Source organism: Cydia splendana, chromosome 17 (genome assembly GCF_910591565.1).
Source record: "Cydia splendana chromosome 17, ilCydSple1.2, whole genome shotgun sequence".
In the NCBI taxonomy this organism is placed as follows: domain Eukaryota; kingdom Metazoa; phylum Arthropoda; class Insecta; order Lepidoptera; family Tortricidae; genus Cydia; species Cydia splendana.
The window spans coordinates 10,729,880-10,751,299 of NC_085976.1; the positions used below are offsets into that span (position 1 = coordinate 10,729,880).

Sequence of the window (21,420 nt, forward strand, 5' to 3'; positions counted from 1 at the left end):
CTTCCCATTCATACTAACCATCCATGTTTTTCATCGAACATTGTCGATAAAAGTATTGGCTGGTGTTACAACACTAGCGTTGATCGAGGATTCGTCGAAGTCGACGTTTACGTACTTGCCTACTTGCTAGTTGTATGACGTTTGACGTGACGGATGTGTAATACAATAGATTGCGCATAAAAGTAAATTATAAATATTTCCATGTTTTACCCTTAAGAACCAATAAAGTATGGCTAAAACAAAAGTGACCGGCGCCACTAGCAGGCTAAAGCAAGACTACTTGAGGCTAAAAAACGACCCGGTGCCGTACGTTACTGCGGAACCTGTGCCGTCCAACATTCTGGAGTGGCATTATGTGGTACGAGGACCCGAGAAAAGTCCATACGAAGGTGGTTACTACCATGGGAAAATCATATTTCCCCGGGAGTTTCCGTTTAAGCCGCCGTCGATCTACATGATCACGCCCAACGGCCGTTTCCGAACCAACACACGTCTGTGCCTCAGCATCACGGATTTCCACCCCGACACTTGGAACCCAGCGTGGTCTATCTCAACCATCCTAACGGGTCTGCTAAGTTTCATGCTAGAAAAAACACCTACCTGGGGTTCCATAGAAACATCAGATTACCAGAAACGGTGCATGGCAGCGGAATCTCTGGAAATTAATATAAAAAACAAGATGTTCTGTGAACTATTCCCCGAATTTGTGGAGGAAATTGAACAACAGTTGAAGGAGAGACAGGAAGCTATGTTGCAAGCGGAGGAGGTTCCGGGTAGTGAAAGTGAAGTGATGACAGAGCAACAGTCCAACATGTACTATATTATGACAAATTTGTTTGTTCTTGTGGGTTTCATCTTCCTCGCATATATGGTGAAATACGTCCTAGTCTCTATATCCAATGACTAGACAGTTAAATATTGCTAAATTTTAATGTAAATATTGTAATTTATTTTGTATATAGGTACTTATTCCACTGAAAGTGTACAATGAATTTCTTTGCATCTGCACATTCACGTTCTGTTCAGTGCTCCATGTATTCTATCTCACTATTGTAATCAATTGGGCTGTTAGCTGTTGCTAATCTAATAGTGTGTATTACTTTTGTTCCTTGTCTTTTTCGTTCAGCAACTACCTATTCTTAACACATTCAGTGCCGAAAAACCCGACTATGGGGTAATTTATGATTTCGTTCCCAGGCCTGATGACCCGAGAGTCGGGATCATGTTACTACTGCTTTATATGACGAAATTGTTGTGGCCTGCTGCGGGCATCTTGTTTGGCTGGGTGGCAATGAATGTGTTAACTTTCTAATTTACTGTTAGAGCTGTTAAGCTAACATAATATCTCTATGTTACCCACCTATTTATTAATTGCTTTCATAGTATTCTAGATAAATGCAACCATTCATGAACACAGTTGCACAAACATGAATTAACCCATGGAGCGCCCTACTGTCACACATGTGATAGTAATTAGTATAGGAGTTCCATACTACTGTGATTCTGGAGTGCTCTACGGGTTAAATATTTAATAGGTACTACCATGCATCCTTGCATTGCATATGATCTGATGATTTCACGTTGATTGTTTGTGCAAGTGTGTAACTATGATTTTGATTATCTATGAGATAATTTCATTAGTATCGAAATTGCATTTACTATTCTATCAGATGTTTTACTAAGTATTTACTGTGGAGAAGGATTGCAGTACCTTCGCTGCCAGCAGCCTCTTATTGTCTTTGAAGCTAGTTTAGACAATGCCATATTCATGCACAACCTGTTTTGTATTTATTGCCACCACAAAATGTTTACTCGGGATCTAGTACCATATCAGTGTCAGCATGGAAGAGTGGTATTGTCAAAATTATCTAAATACATTGTAGGTTGAAAGGCCAGTGAAATCTTGCCGTCGAAAGTGTGGAAATGATTTAAGTACCTGTGATGAAAGCACATAATGTGCAGTTTTGCATATAATTTGACAATTTGGCAAATGAAATTTGCAATCAATACTTTTGCCCTGGGATGCTACCAGGAAACAAGACTTATTTGTGATTAGTTCCCGATTCGCCCGATTTCTGTTTCGTCAGATTCTGACATACTAACTTACTAAGTAAATCCAGAGAACTGGGAACTAATCTTATTTGTTTATATGATCACGATGAATGGTGCAATGTTTGTGTTGGGTAATTAGCTTATCAAATAACAATTTAACTAGTAACAATGAATCAATACAACTAAATGTATAATTTTCAGTTGAAAATTTGTAGATAATATTGTTTAAATAAAGCATTGAGTAAAGTGTTGATATTTTTCTATTTTAATGTTGTTTTATTTGAGACTGAATTATTTATGAATAAATTAAAAAACATTAAAATTTGCAAGGTCTGTTTATTTATTTTACACTTAAGAGGCCAACTGTATCTAGATGCTAACTAGTAACATCATAATAAAGCAGAGAATTATATATATCCTATATACATTCCGTAACTGACCACCACGGAATACAATAATAAGGTTGTTAATATGTTCTGTGCTAGCCACCAGATTGGCAAGTCATCAACAAGGCAAACAAGAGTATATTCATCCTAAACTAGTGATTGGTAATAATGGAGTCTAGGTTTAACATTGCAATTCTTTTAAACAGTTGACATAATTATATTACGTCCTATTTATTACATTGATTGATGTTTAGATTCCCAGTCAATTCACCACCTATTCATACTACAATACTACAGAAACATGCTACATAATTTGTAAAACAATCCAGCCATACACCATACAAAATATGACTATCCATATTATTCCAGCCTATTTCTCGTACGTTATTAGACTGATAATATTAGTCCATGAGCTAATACTTTTTACAAGTTTACGTTTCTCGAAGCTACACTTGTAAATCATTAGATACTAGTCACCAACTAATAAATATTAGCTAATAATAACAAGAGTAAATACTGGGGCCCATTTCTCGAACGATATTAGTCTAATATTATTAGTGTGTTGTCATGGCAACCCATACGATTTGACAGTTCGCGGACTAATATTATTAGTCTAATACCGTTCGAGAAATGGGCCCCTGTTTGGTTTCACAAAAGAGTACGCTAATAATTACACTTGTAAATTACATGCGTAAAGCTATAAAGCTCAAAAGGCTTGTAAAAACTATTAGCTAAATTTATTAGTAACCAAATAACGTAAACTGTCAAATCGTATGGGTTGTCATGACAACACACTAATAATATTAGACTAATATCGTTTGAGAAATGGGCCCCTGAGAAATAGGCCCCATATCATACTTACAATATAAATAAATGGTCAAATCTTTTGGAAGGGCCACACAAAACATTAATTGACACTAGAAAATCGAATAGCTACAGAAAATACTCAATTTTACACGTTATATAGAAGACATTACTTATTTACCAAGTTTATTATATATATTTCTAAATACATAAATCATGGTATTGTGTATGATCTTTTATTTACATATCAAATATAGGTAAGCTTATTATATTGTATAAATAAGAGAATGACTCTTTATTATAAACTAATACTTTTGTTAAAGTAAAATGATCTTTATATAGAATTTACTACAATAGATATTTTGCCTAAGGGTGGTATTCCACATGTTCAATGTCATTGTGTCTAACTCTCTCATTAAGCAAAATGTGAGACGCAAATACACATTGGACAACGAAATTAGACAGATGGAATACCACCCTAAGGCAAGTGTTGGGATCACCAGCAACAACTCCTAATCGGTAGTGAAGGAGCTCTGACATGACGGCATTCGCCAGGGTCTGCCAGGCGGCTTTTCTGCAAATAACGTAAAACATACATTAATTCTGATATATACTGACGATTTTATAAATTAGTTTAGCCTTAGTTATTTATAACAATTTAAATCATTCATTAAGGAGGCAACATTTAGTAAAAATATTTTTCACTTGTCATGCTCAAAAAGTGCACCTTTATGTCGTGCGTAGACGACATAAAATCGCATTTTATGCTCTAGAGCAAAAAGTAAAATCATCTATTACGACCCTTATTGACTTAGCAATAAAGTCCAAATTCTGCCATACAAACTGCCAGCCCTGCCGGCGCGCCCCCGACCGGCGCTCTCCCGATCGGCGTGCCCCGCGCCTCCGACCGGCCCAAGAACAATTTTCTTTAGTCTTGAATAAATACGTTAAAATAACCTAAAATATTTGATTTTTTGTATATTTTCCTCGCAATCGAAGTGAAAAGCAGAGTGTACAACAAGGGCATAAATGTCCATTTTTACCCTCGTCTACTATTTTGGTCTTCGCTTCGCTCAGACCAAAAAATTGCCTCGGGTGAAAATAGGTCACTTTATGCCCTTGTTGTACAATCTACTATAGTCAGTTATTGTCACTTTACAACTTTTTTAAAATAGAAAGTCAATTTAATGCCATAAAAAGGATTAAAATTAAATTACCGTTTAATTTCAAGCTCATGGCCCACAACGTAACAACGCCATGGCTCATATTAACGTAATATTAAACTCACCTCATTCCTTTGGCCCATCTTCATCATCATCGTCCCAGTCACTCACAAGACTCTTGATTTTGTCTTGTTTTTTTGGAGATTCTTGTTCATGCGGTTCGTTTTCAGTTGGTTCTTCAACAATTGGAGCAGAATTCCTTTCAATATCTCCAGGAGCTGCTACAATCTCATTTTCGTTAGTGATTTCGCCATCATTTTCAGCTGTGGGATCATTTCTTTCCTCTTCCGCTTCTTGAGAATCATTCTCATCCCAGTCATTAAGTAATGATGATATTTTTTCGGGGCATGCTGGTGCAGTATTGTTAACAGTAACATTTTCTTGTAGCCCGTGGTCTGTCTGCATCTCTTCCATGGGATTCTCACTTTCTTCAATTGGTTCAATGGCAACTATTCTAGTCATCTGTTTCTCCATTTCTTGTTGGATGTTCTCTATTGATTCTTCTAGCTCCACAGAATTGTTTTCCGGATTATCCATTTCAGTAACATTGTTTTCAGAATTTTCATTTTCTATGGTTTCATTCTGAGCAGTTGCTTCATCTTCATCTTCTGACCATTCTGATGTTAAATTCTGAATCTGTTCCTTGGTTACAGGTGTAAATGAAGGACTATCATTATTTAAAGGTTGCTCAGCCACTGTGGCTTCTTCAGTAAATTCTTGTGACTCACTTGTTTCCTCTGTAAGTTCCGTTACATTCTGTACATTTTCTTCTTCTTCTTCAATGGCTGATTCATCCAAAGGCTCATGATCTTTTTCCATGACCTCCTCAACTTCAGTTGAAACTTGCTCTTGAGCTTCATCTTCAGCTACAATGTCATGATTTTCAGTTTGCATAGTTTCAGGAATGGGCTCTTCAGTTGATATGGCGACTATATTTTCTGAATTTTCTATTATTTGTGAAGGAACATCCACTTCCATGGATATTGATGTGGCTGCTTGAATTTCTTCCACAGCCACTATTTCGGCAGCTTGCTCCTCATTATGATTGTTGTGCTCAGCTTCTGATTCACAGGGCAATGGCTCTACCATTTGTGATACTTGATTTATTTGGGATTCATCTTTTGATGCAACAGGCAGCAGATGCACTTCTGGGAGCTCTTCCAATTTGTTAGTAATTGCATCTTGTGATGGAGCCATGACCACCTCTTCTACATTTGTTAGTACTTGTAGCTCAGGCTCCTGTGTTACTTGCATTTGTTGACTATCTATGTTGTGTTCAAGATTGCTGTGCCAGTTTACTTGATTATCCATTATTTGAGTGTTTACTACACCAGTAGTTGTGACTGTCTCATAGTTTCTAGTGAGTACTGCAGAGGTGGAAACAAATTGAGCCCCACCAAGAGCTTGTGATGTAATAAGTTGGTATGGTTTATTATGATCATCAACTGGATGACTGTATACAACAACTATGTTAGAATTATCACCAGGAACTGCCTCAGACACATTTAATGGAAAGTCATCTTGAATAATCATCATGTCATTAGTTTGTGTAGTGTCCAGGTCTATTGTACCATCCAATGTAGCATTATGAGAAGCAGCCAATACTGTTAATCGTTTACTAGCATCTGTATCATCAAATATTATTGAATGATTAGAGGACATCAAAGCTTTATATTCCTCTTCATTTGAAACCACAATCTGAATTGGTTGATTGATAGTGGATTTTTTATTTAATTTTATATCAGATTGATTAATTTCAGTGGAATTATGGATATTTGAATACTCAAGTGATGTATCAGATTCCAGAGTATGTAATGTTTGATCCACATCTGTATGTAACATATCAGACAAAATATATTGATCATTTTCAGCCATTTTAGAATTTTTGGGTATGAGTTGATTATCCCTCATGATGTATTCAGTATCACCAATCATTATAATTTCCTCATGGTTGGAGTTATCAATATGCGGAATGTTAAGCTCTTTAAGAAATTGATTTTGTATTGTCTGTGGCTTAGGCTTCTTTTGAGGAGTTGAAGGTTGGATAGTAGGTTGGATTGGTGCACCAAAACCTGAATTTAAGATCTTTTGTCTGGGTGTTGAGGTAACAGTGCGATGTCTTTTTGGTCGTTCTACAATATCTATGGTACCATGAGGCTTATGCTGAATTTGATAAGCGGTATCATCTTCAGACTCCTGATCATAGGTCACAGGTAACTCATACTTAATGGGCTTACGGTCAATAATTGTTTCCATAGGTTCTTCTTCTTCTTGCTTTTCCTCATCAGAATCATCAATGATGCAGTCAGTTTTAGCTTCTAGCTTGTGATTAGTTTTCAGGTGAGCATAAAGATTTGCTTCGCGTAAAAAGACTTTGAGGCAATAAACACATTGGAGGTTGGTTCTTCTTTCAGCACTGTATTTATGGCCTGTGTTTTGGATGTGCATCAACAACATGGCAGAAGAATTGAAAGCTGCAGAGCACACATTGCAACGGAAATTTCTTGTTTCAACATGTGTCATTTTATGTTTGACTAGGTAACCTTCATTCAATGCTATGTAACTGCAAATGTTACATTTTGGGAAATTGTATTGAGGTGGAGGTTTCTTGCCATGTTTAGTGTATAAGTGGTGTAACAAATAATTTCTCTTAAGCGACCTCAGACCGCAGTATTCACACATATTTGCAACTGGTTTCTCATGGTGAACTTCAACCAAATGGCGTCTAAATTTGTAATAAGAGGTAAAATGTAAAGCTCTACCAGGTGTTCCACAAATGAGGCAGATCCAGGGCCCTTTTACATTTTCCGCTCCCATGGCAATAAGCTTTGCTGCTTTCGCAGAATCTAGAACCTCAGATTCATATGTGAAGTCTGGTTCTTGTTTCAACTGTAATTCTTCTTTGTGTATTTTTTGTGGGGTCGCCGGTCGTTTTTTGACTGGTTTGGTTGGGGTGTCCAAAAGTTTGAGTTTGATATTTTTGTTACTTTTCACTAAGTGCGGGTACTTCTTTAACACTTCACTTATTATCTTGGCATGGTCCAATTTGCTTGCCTGCTTGCTGTTCTTAGCTTCAATTGTCACTTTTGGACCTGGATTGTTATCTAAAATTTGGTCAAAAAGTTGGCTGGAATTTTTTACTCGGGGCTCAGGTGGTAAAACATCTCTTCCAAACATATCTGGTTCATTTAACATGGAGTCATCATCATAAACATTTTCTTCCTTAGAGATTTTCCTACATTCCACAATTTCAACCGTAGACGGCCCTTGAGAAAATCTTTTCGAGCTTGATGGTGAACTAAACTGGCTCTTTTTGGCTGAATACCGCTTTGTCGTTTCTGGATGTACCATCAAGGGTGTAGAGGTGTAGGATATATCAGTAAATGAGTTCTCATAAATATTATCAGTATCAAGTTCCTCAGGGAGCTCATACCTGGTAGGTCGAGGTTCACCCTTAATAAGCTTCCTTGGAGGAACATGGTTTTCAATATGGGCTGGAGAAGGTGAGCGAAAAGCCCTGCCATTACTTGTGCTACTTGTAGCCTTGCTGTAGGATTTGTCTCTTGGTGTTTCAATATCAAAAGCTTTACTAAATGTACGCTTTGAGCTACTTGTAGAGGCAATTGGTGCTCTTTGCTTGCTGCTTGTACTTTTAGCATAACTTTTTAAACCACTGTAACTGTGCGTTGGCGGGGGTTTAGGAGCCGCTTGCTGGTGCCGCTGCGCGTCGAGGAGTTTAGACAAAACTGGCATGTTCATTATTTGTGATGTTTGATACAGCTTTTCAAGAAGTTCTATTTTAAATTCAAGCTGGCCGGTGTACATGAAGTTGACGATGGGGACGACGACATCCGCCTGCAGGTCGTCCGGCATCACCAGGCAGTCCTCGTACATCTCGCATGTCCGCTCCAGCAGCTCGAAGTACTCAGTACACGCACTGAGCACCAACCGATGCACTTTTAGCTGCGCATTGTCTTGAAACTGCAGCGTTAGGTCACAGTAATCGGTTCGATTGAAGAAATGCTTTAACCGCTGGAGGAAGTATATCCCCCAGTTATCAACTTTCACTTGCTTTAGATCGGACATTTTGCTGTTGGCATTTATAACTGTTTTCTAGGTTATCGCTGTAGCATTTTGTACGCTGAAACAACGAAATTATGATATTTTAGGAAAATTGTCGTCACATAAACGGAACACTGGTTATAAAGGTGCGATCGATGATGATAGGTTTACAAACCATTTCGGAAACGAAACGAGAGACGCTTTCACACTTTCTATTTAGAGATACAACTTTTGTGTACATTTTGTTAAATGACTTGAATTTTGCGCCACACTATATTTGTTGTTGGAACTTACCAATAAGCCTAGGTTTATTGAGACTCGTGCAGTCTTGAATTTAGCATCACTTCTCACAAAATTACTCCACTAAATTCGACTGAAGTTGACAGTAGTAACGTAAGATGGCGGTGTTAAAGCGTAGCTTGGACCGACGCCTTGATGTGGCAGTCAGAGATCAATAACAAGTCGCTTTTAATATTTTTGTCCTGAATTGTAAAACAAAAAATATAACACTCTTCCTCTAAGTATTTGTATCCCAAAATAACACTATTAATTTCAAAAATAGGAATAATCATCTTGGTTTTATTATTTAAAAAAATTAAAATCAGTGTAGTGATTTAAATTTACTCGAGTGTCGCCATCTGCATAGAGTTTGGTCTCAACTATTGATTGTCTGCGTTCTAATTTTACGCCGATGTGAGAAACAAGGGCATACTAGGGCAAGGTGACGCATTGCAACGGTACAAGTCGTCGACGCTATTCTATTGTAGCGGTGAATTTGTTTCGATGTAAAAGTCAATAGATGGCTCTGATATAATGTGCAACTTGAAAATGAGGCTTTGATTTTAGCTTGTTATTTTTTTTACTAGGTATAACATTGAAATTAATTTGTTTATAATTTAATTCGATACAACTTAACATTTCCTATCTAATAACTAAACTACATATGTAATTACATTTTACATTGTACCATTTTCTAAATTATAATTTTGAATAGGTCATGGAATAGATCCCTATGTTAATTTTAACGTGAATTCATGTTACTTAAATAAAAACATGTTTTTTTTGTCAGAACAGGTGGCTTTTTACCTATTTCAACTTTCATAGATTTATTGACTGCATTATCATAATACGGTCATTACACAGATGGCGCTATTATTTATGACGAAGAAGAAGAAGACATTATCAAATGTTACTTTTATAGGCCGTTTACATTCTCGCGCGAGCCACGCGTGGCCCACGAGACGAGCCGCGACCCGAGCCACGAGACGAGAGTGTTTTAAGCGGTGGGCTCGTGGCTCATCTCGCGGCTCGGCTCGCGCTCGCCTGGCTCGCGTGGAGGAGCGGTTATTTGGGCACGAGCCAAAGGCGCTCGCGCGGGACGCGCACTTGCGTTCACACTCGCGTTCGGCTTGTCATTCGGTTATAAACTTTTCACCACACCAGCTCGGAAAGGCTTACTTTGCACTTCAAAAACTGATAGCAAAGTTGCATTTTATTCACATGTGAGGCAAAGTAATCAAATGCAAATTTTGAGTTGTTTTCTTATGTTTGCTGGTAGAATTGACTTTTAAATGATGATTTTGGATGATAAATGTTGAATAACATTCATTTGGATTAGATTTGGTTTGATTTTGTTTGATTTTGTTTGATATTTTACATTTAATATTTGCTTCGGGTTGGTGTGGTGAAAAATTTTGTGTTTCACTCGGGGGCAAATTTTGTTTAACCCTCGTGCTTTGAAACCCTTGCAACGCTCAAGATTCCATTTTTCGAACCACTCGCTACGCTCGTGGTTCAATTTTGGAATCTTTCGCTTGCTTGGGTATTAATATTAGCACGAGCGGTTAAACAACAACTTTGCCCCCTTGTAAAACAAATAACTATTATGCCGTGCCGTTAGTGTTTAAAATATATTAGCTCGACAAGCTTACGAGCCACGAGACGAGCCACGAGCCGAGCTACTAGGCGAGAGTGTAATCATTAGCTCGACGGGCTTACGAGGCGAGCCACGAGACGCGCCGCGAGACGAGCCACGAGCCGCGAATCTAACCGGCCAGAACACTGCTGGCAGGTTCCTTGCCTACCTAGTTATTAGTAATATTAGATTCCTTTGCAGGAAAACGTACCTATACCTAAGGGTGGTATTCCACCTGTCTAATTTCTTTGTCAAATGTCAGTGCGTCTCACTCTCTCATTAAAGCAAAATGTGAGACGCGCAATACACATTGGACAAATAAATTGGATAGGTGGAATACCACCCTAAGTGACGAGATTAGGCGGTCTTTGCGTTCTCTTCTCGCGCGCGAGTCCAAAGGTACTTAAAATTGCGCTAGATGTATGAAGTCGCGCGCAAGAACGCAACTCATGCTAGCAGGTTAGATCACGGATGGGATGACAGAGGACCTTTTCTTGGCATCTCGCCCAGCCAGGGAAATGGGAACGAGTACTTATATCGGACTCGCATGCAAAAGCCCCGCACTAACGACTAAACTATTCATGGTATACCTGTCTTACAGCGTTAGTGACGTTGAACCCGGGATGCGAACATTCAACCGCGAACACAGCTTACCTACTGCGACAGCCGAGGCTGCCGGCCTAGCCAAGGTTACAATCGCTATCGCTTCAACAACGAAAAGCATTGTGTCTCTCGATCACTCTTCCATATTAGTGCGACAGTGACAGTTACGTTTCGATCGCTACGGAGCGTAAGCGATCAGCATCTTGGCTACGCGGCCTGTCCCTTTCTGGAGCCAAAGCTCCTTTTCACGAAGGCAGCGTGCAGGGCGACACCATATGTAAGGTGGGAAAACCACGGGCTTCAACCCCTCAGGTTGCCTTGGCGATTTTCAATACAGATGTCATCCTCGCTGGCGCTACGCCGGCACCGACCAGGAAGTGGCTATAGTAGATTTGTTAAAACCAAGGGATGAAAGGGACCCATCTCTGTCGAGGTAGTTTAGCCAATAGTCCGAGGCTGATATATGCCTTTCACCCGAGTTAAACACTCTACTTTTCATGTCGAATACGAGAAAAGTAAAATGCATATGTGTTTTTAAAAACATGACTAAGTAGTATACATTTTTATAGTACCTATTTTTTGAGGGTACTTTTAATTAACAATTTAGGCAAAACTATCGTTATTTTATGGAATGGGGAGTAAAATATCAGAATGGAAATTGTATAACAAATCCGTTTAGGTTAACCCAATTAAAATTCAATTGCATACAAATGCAAATTAAAAAAAATTACAAATAAAAAAAATCTTAATTGGAACGTAAAATGCTCTAGTGCAGAAACATATCATTTTATGCACACCTTTTAGAACAACAATGACCCTCTTTTAGAGCATGAGAAATGAAAACTAACTAGATCAACAGAAGTGATAACTTTTAGGCCAATCATAATAATTTTTAGCTTTTTTTTCAGTTTTTTGCTTGTAGATTGTAGATCGAAAACGGTACGTTCCACTATGGGCTAAAACTTCAAAAAAGAGGAAATTCGAAGTTATTTGCGAAAACCCTATTTAAAAAAATCGGCCAAGAGAATGTCGGGTCATGCTCAGTGTACGGGTTTCGTAGTTACCATTCTGTCAAAATAGGCTTCTTCTTCCTCGATTCCTCATGACTGAGGGTCGCGACATGAGGTCGTTATTGTGTGCACCAATTAAGGCTCTCCATTCTGCACGATTTTAATAATAAGCTAAACGGGGCCTATTAGTACTTAAGTACATACTCGTATCATGTACCTACATTACCTACAAGCATAAGGGCGTACCTTTGCAGCGCTTTGTACGTCTTTTTACTAAGAAAAGAAGATTTTTGGCAATAACTGAAAAACGACTGGACCGATCATGTTCGCTATAGTTTTCATTTAAAGTATTTATAAAGCTTATGTTTCACGATATTTTTCATATTTTTTGGACCCAATGCATATTTAAAGCAGAATAAAATAGTATGGTTTTTTGTATGGAACCTAAAATTAGGTAGAGGTATCTTATTTTGAGGAAACTAATAGTTGTTCCGGCTTCTAACCTTTAGGACTTCATTTTCAAACTTGTAAAGAGTAGGTACAAAACAGGGACTGAATACCGATATATTTTTCATACAAAATAACCAGTATTCAATTTCGGTACCTCGGTTTTTAGGGTTCCGTACCCAAAGGGTAAAACGGGACCCTATTACTAAGACTTCGCTGTCCGTCCGTCCGTCCGTCCGTCCGTCCGTCCGTCTGTCACCAGGCTGTATCTCACGAACCGTGATAGCTAGACAGTTGAAATTTTCACAGATGATGTATTTCTGTTGCCGCTATAACAACAAATACTAAAAACAGAATAAAATAAAGATTTAAATGGGGCTCCTATACAACAAACGTGATTTTTGACCAAAGTTAAGCAACGTCGGGAGTGGTCAGTACTTGGATGGGTGACCGTTTTTTTTTTTGCATTATGGTACGGAACCCTTCGTGCGCGAGTCCGACTCGCACTTGCCCGGTTTTTTTTTATGTATATTTCTGCACTTAATTTAGCTTAGCTAAATCTGATCAATCATTATCCTTACCTAAATACTATTCTATAATATCAAAGAAAGTTATACAGGTAACGGTCCCTGGGACAAAATGATCAGCAGCCTAGGTACTTCCGTAGGTGATTGTCTGATTGTTTGTTTTGTTTACCCAATCAATAGTCTGCCAAAATACGATTTTTTTTTATTATTTTTTTGATAATTAGTAAGTAAGAAATAATGTTAGCCTTTTTATTTAATAAATTGGAATTTTTATAATTTTTTTGTTTTCGTTCTGGCGAGTTGCTAAAATTAGCAATTAAGTAAAATATTTTATGAAATATTTCCTTATACATGTTAGAATAGAAGAAGCAATATTTATTTATTTCTTCTTGTATTTTATATTAATTATTACAATTTTTGTATTGTGAATGAAAAATTTAACAAACCATTTAGGGGTATTTTTAACCAAATTGGTTAACCTAAAAATGAATACCATATTTTTTTATTAAATAATGAATAAACGTCGTATTAGTAATTTGTTTCTATTATTATAGCATTAAAATATCAAAAATCTATGTCAGTTTACAAAAAGACCTTCAGAAAAAATACGAGTTTTGATGGACTTTTGACTAGAGTAAGAAAACAAACAGGCACCTACAAACTACAGAAGTAGGCTGCTTATCATTTTGACCTCTTTACAAGTTGGAAAATAACGTCCTGAAATTTAGAAGCCGGAACAACTAACAGTTTTCTCAAAATAAGAAAAGAAACTTAGGTACCATACAAAAAAGACTTTATTTTTATCTGCTTTAAATATGCATTATTTTGAAAAATATTATATCACCATTTCCTATCGCATGGTATTATTAAAATAGGTCTTTCTCAAAAAACATTGATTATCCTCTTTTTTGGCGTTTCAGCCCATAGTGCGTTCGACGGAAAATTGGTTGTACAATGGATATCTATCTAAGGTTGGTTCTCCTGTCTCATTTCTTGGTCCAATGTGCATTGCGTCTCACTCTATCACTAAACAAAATATACGTGTCAATTACAAATTATCACAGCAAGTGAATTCTTAACTCTAGTTTTTGGTATAGTCTGTTACAAATATAAGAGTAATCTTTTATAAACCTTTCATATACTGAACGAGAATTCGTCAAGCCTGGGGTCGCGCATTCCATTCGCTTCAGTCAGGTTACAGGTTTTAGGGTGCAAACTGGGATTAGGTAGGTACGGGATACGGCCGGATACCAGCAGCGGTGAGTTTCTTCGGGTGGTAGAGTTAGACCAAAAAAAGTCTGCAGCGATTTAGATAGCCCACGCAGCGCAAGTGTTATTTTAAACGTCAAACGTCTATGAAATTATGACGTATAAATAACACTTGCACTGCGTGGGCTATCAAAATCACTGCAGACTTTTCTTGGTCTAACTTTATTCCATCTGTCCAACATTATTTCATCAAATGCGCTTTGCGCCTCACTCGCAAAATGTGTCACCCTTAGGCCCTTTAGCTAACGGTACAGGAATACTCGTCTACCGCATGGTATAATATTATACTCCGCCTGGTACTCCATTCCCGTCTTTTCTAGGTCACCTAACTGACACGGGCTTACGTCATCATGCGACAGCGCTATATGATAATATGCGATAGCGCTATATATAGCGGCCATGTTGTTGTGACGTAGCCCCGTGTCACTCTGGGAATGGAAGACCATGTTTTATTAGACTATGGTCTACCGTCACTTTTTTCAGGCGGTTGGTAGGTACCTACCTATAGGTATAAGTGTATAAGTAGTTGCACGGTGGCTTTTTAGTAAACTGTACCTAAATCTGGTAGAAGGCAGCTTAGTTTTGACACCAAAGCTTAAGTTTACGTATTATTTATTTTAATGAATGCTTTAAGAACTTAGTCCAATACCAATCATTCAGTCACATGGAGCCGAGTTTCTAATACTCGTACTTACGTTCAAACTAGGATCAAAGTCAAAATCTCTTGGACAGTCCTGAATTTTGGTAAGTAAGTACCTATGTAGTCTATGTATTTTGGGAACCCCGAAGAACTGCCGCCGATATCTCGGAACATGTGTTTCATTCTTGGACAGACAGAGTTTTACCTACTTTCGTATTTCGTAGGGACTATGAAAATAACAATGGGCCCAAGACATTGCCTTGTAGGTGTAGCATGCCAAAATTATTTTATCTGAAAAAAAAATCCTTATTTTCTAATAGGCACTTCCTGTAAAATTCGTTGTTTTACTTGAGTAGGTAAGACTATCTAAAGTTAGACCAAGAAAAGTCTGCAGCGATTTTGACAGCCCTCGCAGTGCAAGTGTTATTTATACGTCATAATTTCATAGAAGTTTGACGTTTAAAGTAACACTGGCACTGCGAGGGCTGTCAAAATCGCTGCAGACTTTTCTTGGTCTAACTCTAGCGCAGTGAGTAACCTTTGTCCACATTCCATAGTGTTTTAATTTTATCAAGAGTCACTGATACTGCCTGGCTGTGTGTAAACTGTGACTCCTTTGTTTATAAAAGCTTACTTCTTCTATTTAAAGCTAATTGTTTAAAATATGGGATATTTGTTATACGAATCACGACAACTGACTTGAGGACAATATGATTAAAGTCACATCGTCCCAATCCTAATCTTATCACATTTTCATCCGTGCCTAAGCGTGTGCAAGATACACTTATACCACACTTATACACTAAAGTAGAGCTTACTTATCCTGTCCACTCAGAGCCAAGCAAGAACTATCTTAGCCCCGACTTGACCAGTGGCAAGAAAGAAGTAACAGCTGATCTGTGGCCCCGCCTAGCCGAGGCTCCGCCCAGCGTGGGTGGGCAGGGCTCCGCAGTGAGGCCTCGACTGTGCTGGCGGACGGACGTGTCGGTGTTACGGACGAAGACAAGGTACGTGGTTGGGTAGTTTTAACACTTTTAACTGTTCGCGAGCTCTTGCAGCTTGTGTTTTAGTGAAAGTACCTAATACCTACAAATTAGAATTTTTCATTTCATCCATGCTGATGCAGTTTGGGGCTATAATTTTTTTTAAGGTCAAAACTTTGGTACCTACTTACGTCATAAACTGCCAGGAATAGCAGATTCCTTTTTTTTCTACGAAAATGTGATTCACAAGTTGCAAGAAACGATAGAAATTTGCAAGAAAATATTTCTAAATAGGTAGCTAAGTATTATTCGTTAATCACATACTTAGTGAGTGAATTCTTTTGCTAAGTGAAGTAACTTCTGTGCTTATAAAACTTTTTAAAGGCCGACATCGTTAATTGAGTAGGTATAGGTACCTTTTTTTAAAAGTTGTTACGTACTTAATATTATTAAATTAAATTAAATTAAATTAAGGGCCATATTGACATTAATAACTCTAAAAAATAATTTCTATTGTATTCGAATTGAAATAAATATGTCTCCATGAAGAAATCTAATTAATGGCGAATTTATGAACAATTTTTGTTGTGTCGATAACATAGAAATACATCATAATTCATAATAGACCATCGAAGTGCACATGAAACATGGAAAACTTTAAAATGTAGATACCACAATTAAAATAACTGATTTGCAAGACCGAAGTGATCCCATAATTAAGTGTTCCGTGAACAAAGTTTTGTACGGAACACTAAAAATGCGCCCTAGTTTCAAGTTTCTGAAGTGTCGCAATTCACAATAATAGAGGTGCCCTATACACAGTTCTGTTGTATGGTGCAGAAAATCCCATTTTGTTCTGCGATGAAAGCCCTCGTCTCGTAAAAGCTTTCCGGCGCGGATGATGCATCTGGGGTGTCGTTCACAATGCTTCCACCACCATCGGACCAGTATAAGTTTGACCCTCAACTGCTGACAGGTGGAACAGTTTCAGGGGCCAAGTTTTATAGAAAGCCGCTGGGCAACAGACAAAATAAAAATTCTGAGCGGTTTGAATGTTGCACCGGTAACGGATGAATGTTAATTTTCTGGAGGAGAGGAGTAAAATTCTAGGTAGACACATTAAGATACTACCTGGTACTTATTTTAAGTACCTAGGTACTTGCATATTTCTTTATTTTTGACTGACTTCTAAATTCCAAACGGAGTTGGTTCACAATTCGGCTGTAGGGTTTTTAATGTTTGTTATCTTAGAATAAAACTCCGTCATTTCTTGGTCCTATTTTCGTCAAAATCCAATTCTAATGATGGGTTCCATGAGGAATCGAGGGAACTCCTCAAATCTTATAGGCTAAGTATTTTATATATCTATAGGTATATAGATATTGTTGTATTTTCATCAACAAATACCAAATAAGTAGGTACCTAAGTTCCTAATTTTAGTTTACGTACCTATTTTTTTAGGGTTCCGTACCCAAAGGGTAAAACGGGACCCTATTACTAAGACTTCGCTGTCCGTCCGTCCGTCCGTCTGTCCGTCCGTCCGTCCGTCCGTCCGTCCGTCCGTCTGTCTGTCACCAGGCTGTATCTCACGAACCGTGATAGCTAGACAGTTGAAATTTTCACAGATGATGTATTTCTGTTGCCGCTATAACAACAAATACTAAAAACAGAATAAAATAAAGATTTAAATGGGGCTCCCATACAACAAACGTGATTTTTGACCAAAGTTAAGCAACGTCGGGAGTGGTCAGTACTTGGATGGGTGACCGTTTTTTTTTTTGCTTTTTTTTTTCGTTTTTTTTTTGCATTATGATACGGAACCCTTCGTGCGCGATTCCGACTCGCACTTGCCCGGTTTTTATGCACTAGATTAGGCAAAATTCGGCGAAAAACTCGAGAACAGTGTTATCTAATTCTTACCATTTTGTCATTCATATTTTCTCGGTTAGGTACCAGTATTTGCCGTTTTTTTTTATTTGTCTGTGTTTGTTTTCTCTTACTTGGCGTTTACACTTCTGGAGACATTGGCTATTAGACTAGATGGATGCTGTTCTCGTAGTTCGCTTCGCTATTTGCACAAGCACAAGTGTATAAACGCCGAGTCGAACCTAACCTACCATAGATTTAATTTTTGAGGCTTTTGTTTGAATTTAAAACTCTGATAATGAAACCGTATTGCGGTATTCTCTGCAGAGTGGTTACGGTAGAGCTTTGTGGTTTCCCGCGAATTCTGCGCGGAGCGTCGCGTAAAAGGGAGGGAAATGCACAATTAAATTATTAACCGACTGCTGCGGAGCGGTCAGTGCAGTTCGAACTTCGAACTGTACCACGGGTTCGATTTTAGTGCACGTACCTACTATTTTTTTGTGAAATGAAAAACATCTCATCTAGGTTGGTACAGTAAGTGCCTCAATTTTTAGTACCTACGTCGCTATAGGTACTAGCTGTATAAAAAAGTGAATACATACCTACTCACTATACTGTACTTATTTTACGGCACCGTCGATAGGTATTACGTACGTAAATGAGTGAATTGCAAAAAAATTTTTCGTAACCAAGCGCGATTCATTTGTGTCACGAAAATTAACTATGTAAATTGTATTGTATTGTATTTATTGTACTTAATTCGTACACATATAAGTCTATAGCATACGCTAACACACTTTAATAGAAATGGCTAACTGTGGTAAGTGTGGTAACACAATGGAATCAATTAACTTTAGACTAATTACAGGTGCTTAACTATGTACAATTTTTTTGCAATTCACTCAAATAATAAATTCAGACACATATATGCAAGACAAACGTCGCAGATTATCGTTACAATTGAGGAGTGTCTTGTCAAAAGGACTTATTTTCTCTATGCCAAACCATATAGAAATAAGCCTTTTTGAAAAGACACTCCTAAATTGTTCGATACGATATAATTAAATGGAAAATACTTACTTTAACCAATGAGTTCCGCTCCTAATCAGCTGACAGACGGCAATATGATAAAAATTAAAAATACGGTGAACAATTTCCTCTGCGGTGAAAAGTAACCTCTGTAACGTTAAAAGCTTGTCGGTAAATATTTCGGTCATTACTACACCTAGGGGCTATTCATAAATTACGTCATTTCAAATTAGGGGGGGGGGGTCTGGACATCGGATGACGGTAGCATGAAGTAGGAGGAAATGGGGTCATTTGAAGCATGATTTTTTGATGATTATAAAGGGGGGGGGGGGTCCAAAATCGTCAAAAATCGATGACGTAATTTATGGACAGCCCCCTAGCTACCACTAGAAGTAGTTATTATAATTAAATTTGGTTGACATTGGACTTTTTCCTGTAGAGAATAGGTAATGATTGCATATTTTTTTCTCTCTCTTTTAATCTTTTGCAGTTGGAGTCTCCTAACGTCTCACTACTTTCTTCTGTAATTATATAAATGTTATTAAATAATATGCAACAAAACAGTCCTTAATTCATCAAAAGTGAAGCTGCTCAGTGATTCACTTTATTCGCCCGCTGTAAAAGTGTCTCGCGTCATATTTTTTTGTCCGTCACTGGCTCTGCATCTCATAAATTTACAATTTCCTCGTTTCAATTTCCTTTTGTGTCCACTTTTTATTCTTTGTTGTACTTTTAACGAACTTGATGCATTTTAAAAGTAGGTAGAGACTGCCTTGATTTTGATTTGCATTTCAGGAAAAGCACAATATTATTATAGGTTGCACTGTAGTAAATTTGGTATATCGTCTGCTGTACAGTATAAGTACACACGTCTTAAAATTGAATTTGTCTAACTATTCGTTCAAAATAGTATACTGGTAGCAAAATCCTAATAGATTACAATATTAATTAAACCTACATTATTGATTAAAACCTACATTTTAATAAGTATTCAAAAGCGTTCTACATAAAACCTAAAAAGTTAAAAATCTAATTCCAAGTTAAAACAATGACGAAAATTAGACGCACCGCTATGCAAATGAGACCAAAATGCAAATTAAGCGTGCGAAACTTTTTAATCTCACGTGACAGGCGTCGGTGTTGCCAGAGGGATGATTGAAAGGCTCATTTGTGTTTTTATTACTTTTTAATTTTTCCCATTTCGTAGAGTGGCCGGGACTTGTCTGTGTCGCTTCGGGCGGAAAATATTTTAAGAAAAAAATAACTTTTGCATTTGATTGTTTTTTTTTAAGTAGGTAATAATCGGGGACTTAAATGTATGACCTTTGCTCGAAAAATTGGTGCAAAAGAAAACACTAATAATCCTTATGCGCAATTTGAGTTGTGTGCTAAGTAGCGAAAGAAAACATTAACTTCGGTTTTATCAATCAATAATTGATCAGCGAATTCTGTCGGAGATATTCAGCAGCAATAGTAGTCAAGGAGCGAGGTGTTCGAAACAATCTGGAAGACTTGAAGATTCTCTCAAGCAGAACATCGAGTATTCGCAGTGTGTATGTGTAATTCACCTTTAGACGAGCTACTGTTTGATTTAAATCGTTTTCACTCTGGTAACACAATACAATCATAATTATCCCAGCAAATATTTAGTCTCTCATATCATAACCTGTCATTGATGCACACGGTTTAACAAACGCCATGCCAATGCATCCTCAGGCAAACCAATTGAATTCTGAATCTGATAAGGCATAGTTGTCATTGTCACAGATCACGGAGTCATCTTTTATTAGGGACGAGCTCACAGCGAGACAAAATATTTTTGAATTAGGAGTGTCATGTCCCAGTCGGTTACCGAGCTTATGCGAGTCAAAAGTTATGTGAACTAGTTTAAAAGTAAAAAATTACTCACCTCACAGATTACTCATACTTAGCTGCTATGAATAGCTCAGTCGTGGATTAATAGGTTTTCTGAGCGTACAAATCACCTGTAAGCTGCGTGAATACAACCGATCCTATAGCGATCTACGCAATGCATTGCATTTGCCCCTTTATTTATGATGGCAGAGGGGGTAAACTCGAGGGGAGAGGGGGGTGTCGCCCTCGCTGTCAATCATCGGTAACATTATATGTGCATTGTGCATGCGCCGGCGTGTCCCTGATAACGCATTGTGATTCGGTTTTAATTCGGTTTGCGGCTTGGGATCATTTGTCTAGTCGAAGATGGGTGCTCTGTACGGATATAATGGTCATTCTTGTCTACGTGACAGCGTGATAAAACGGTGTCTGTCACTTTCTATCCCGCGGCGCTAAAAAGTGACAATTATTTTATCAGGTGGATAAAGTCATCCATAATACGCCCGCTGTTGGCGTGTTGGCTGACCAGCTTCTTGCAACGATATTGTTGTTTGTGTTAGTAAAATAAAATCATACATTTTCTTTGTGTACGGCTCGCCAATGCCAATAGTTGCAAATATGTATTTGCCAAAAGTATATGTAAGGTCGACACCACACCGCCGGCGGCGTGGCATTTGTCACCGTTGTTGCATCCGCCGGAACGAATGCGCTCGTTACCGTCACATTACGACGCTGTGACATTTCTATTCT

General features: G+C 37.9%; 3 protein-coding genes across 4 annotated transcripts in view; 2 read left to right on the forward strand and 1 right to left on the reverse strand.

Moving 5' to 3' along the window:
- Nucleotides 1-100: 100 nt before the first annotated feature.
- On the forward strand, nt 101-2,321 carry LOC134798767 (ubiquitin-conjugating enzyme E2 J2-like). Its single transcript, XM_063771144.1, has one exon. It carries the CDS (start codon nt 230-232, stop codon nt 905-907), a length of 678 nt encoding a protein of 225 aa, XP_063627214.1. The 5' UTR covers nt 101-229; the 3' UTR covers nt 908-2,321.
- A 2,209-nt stretch (nt 2,322-4,530) lies between these two features.
- LOC134798766 (centrosome-associated zinc finger protein Cp190) lies at nt 4,531-8,938 on the reverse strand. 2 transcript variants are annotated; one of them, XM_063771142.1, is made up of 2 exons: nt 8,822-8,938; nt 4,531-8,606 (listed from the first exon to the last, which is right to left on the reverse strand). In XM_063771142.1, the coding sequence occupies exon 2, from the start codon at nt 8,549-8,551 to the stop codon at nt 4,532-4,534; it is 4,020 nt and encodes a 1,339-aa protein (XP_063627212.1). In that variant the 5' UTR covers nt 8,552-8,606; nt 8,822-8,938; the 3' UTR covers nt 4,531. The 2 variants fall into 2 exon arrangements, with proteins under 2 accessions (XP_063627212.1, XP_063627213.1); XM_063771143.1 differs by lacking the exon at nt 8,822-8,938 and adding an exon at nt 8,703-8,812.
- Nucleotides 8,939-15,878: 6,940 nt separating this feature from the next.
- Nucleotides 15,879-21,420, forward strand: part of LOC134798798 (uncharacterized) — a 45,664-nt gene continuing 40,122 nt past the window's right edge. Inside the window, exon 1 of the mRNA XM_063771186.1 lies at nt 15,879-15,945. The gene's annotated coding sequence lies outside the window, so the exon portion shown is untranslated. The remainder of the gene's footprint in view (nt 15,946-21,420) is intronic.

What these genes read in the sequence shown, in the direction of transcription:
- LOC134798767 (XM_063771144.1), top strand. Translation starts at nt 230, where the DNA reads ATGGCTAAAACAAAAGTGACCGGCGCCACTAGCAGGCTAAAGCAAGAC.
- LOC134798766 (XM_063771142.1), bottom strand. Translation starts at nt 8,551, where the DNA reads ATGTCCGATCTAAAGCAAGTGAAAGTTGATAACTGGGGGATATACTTC.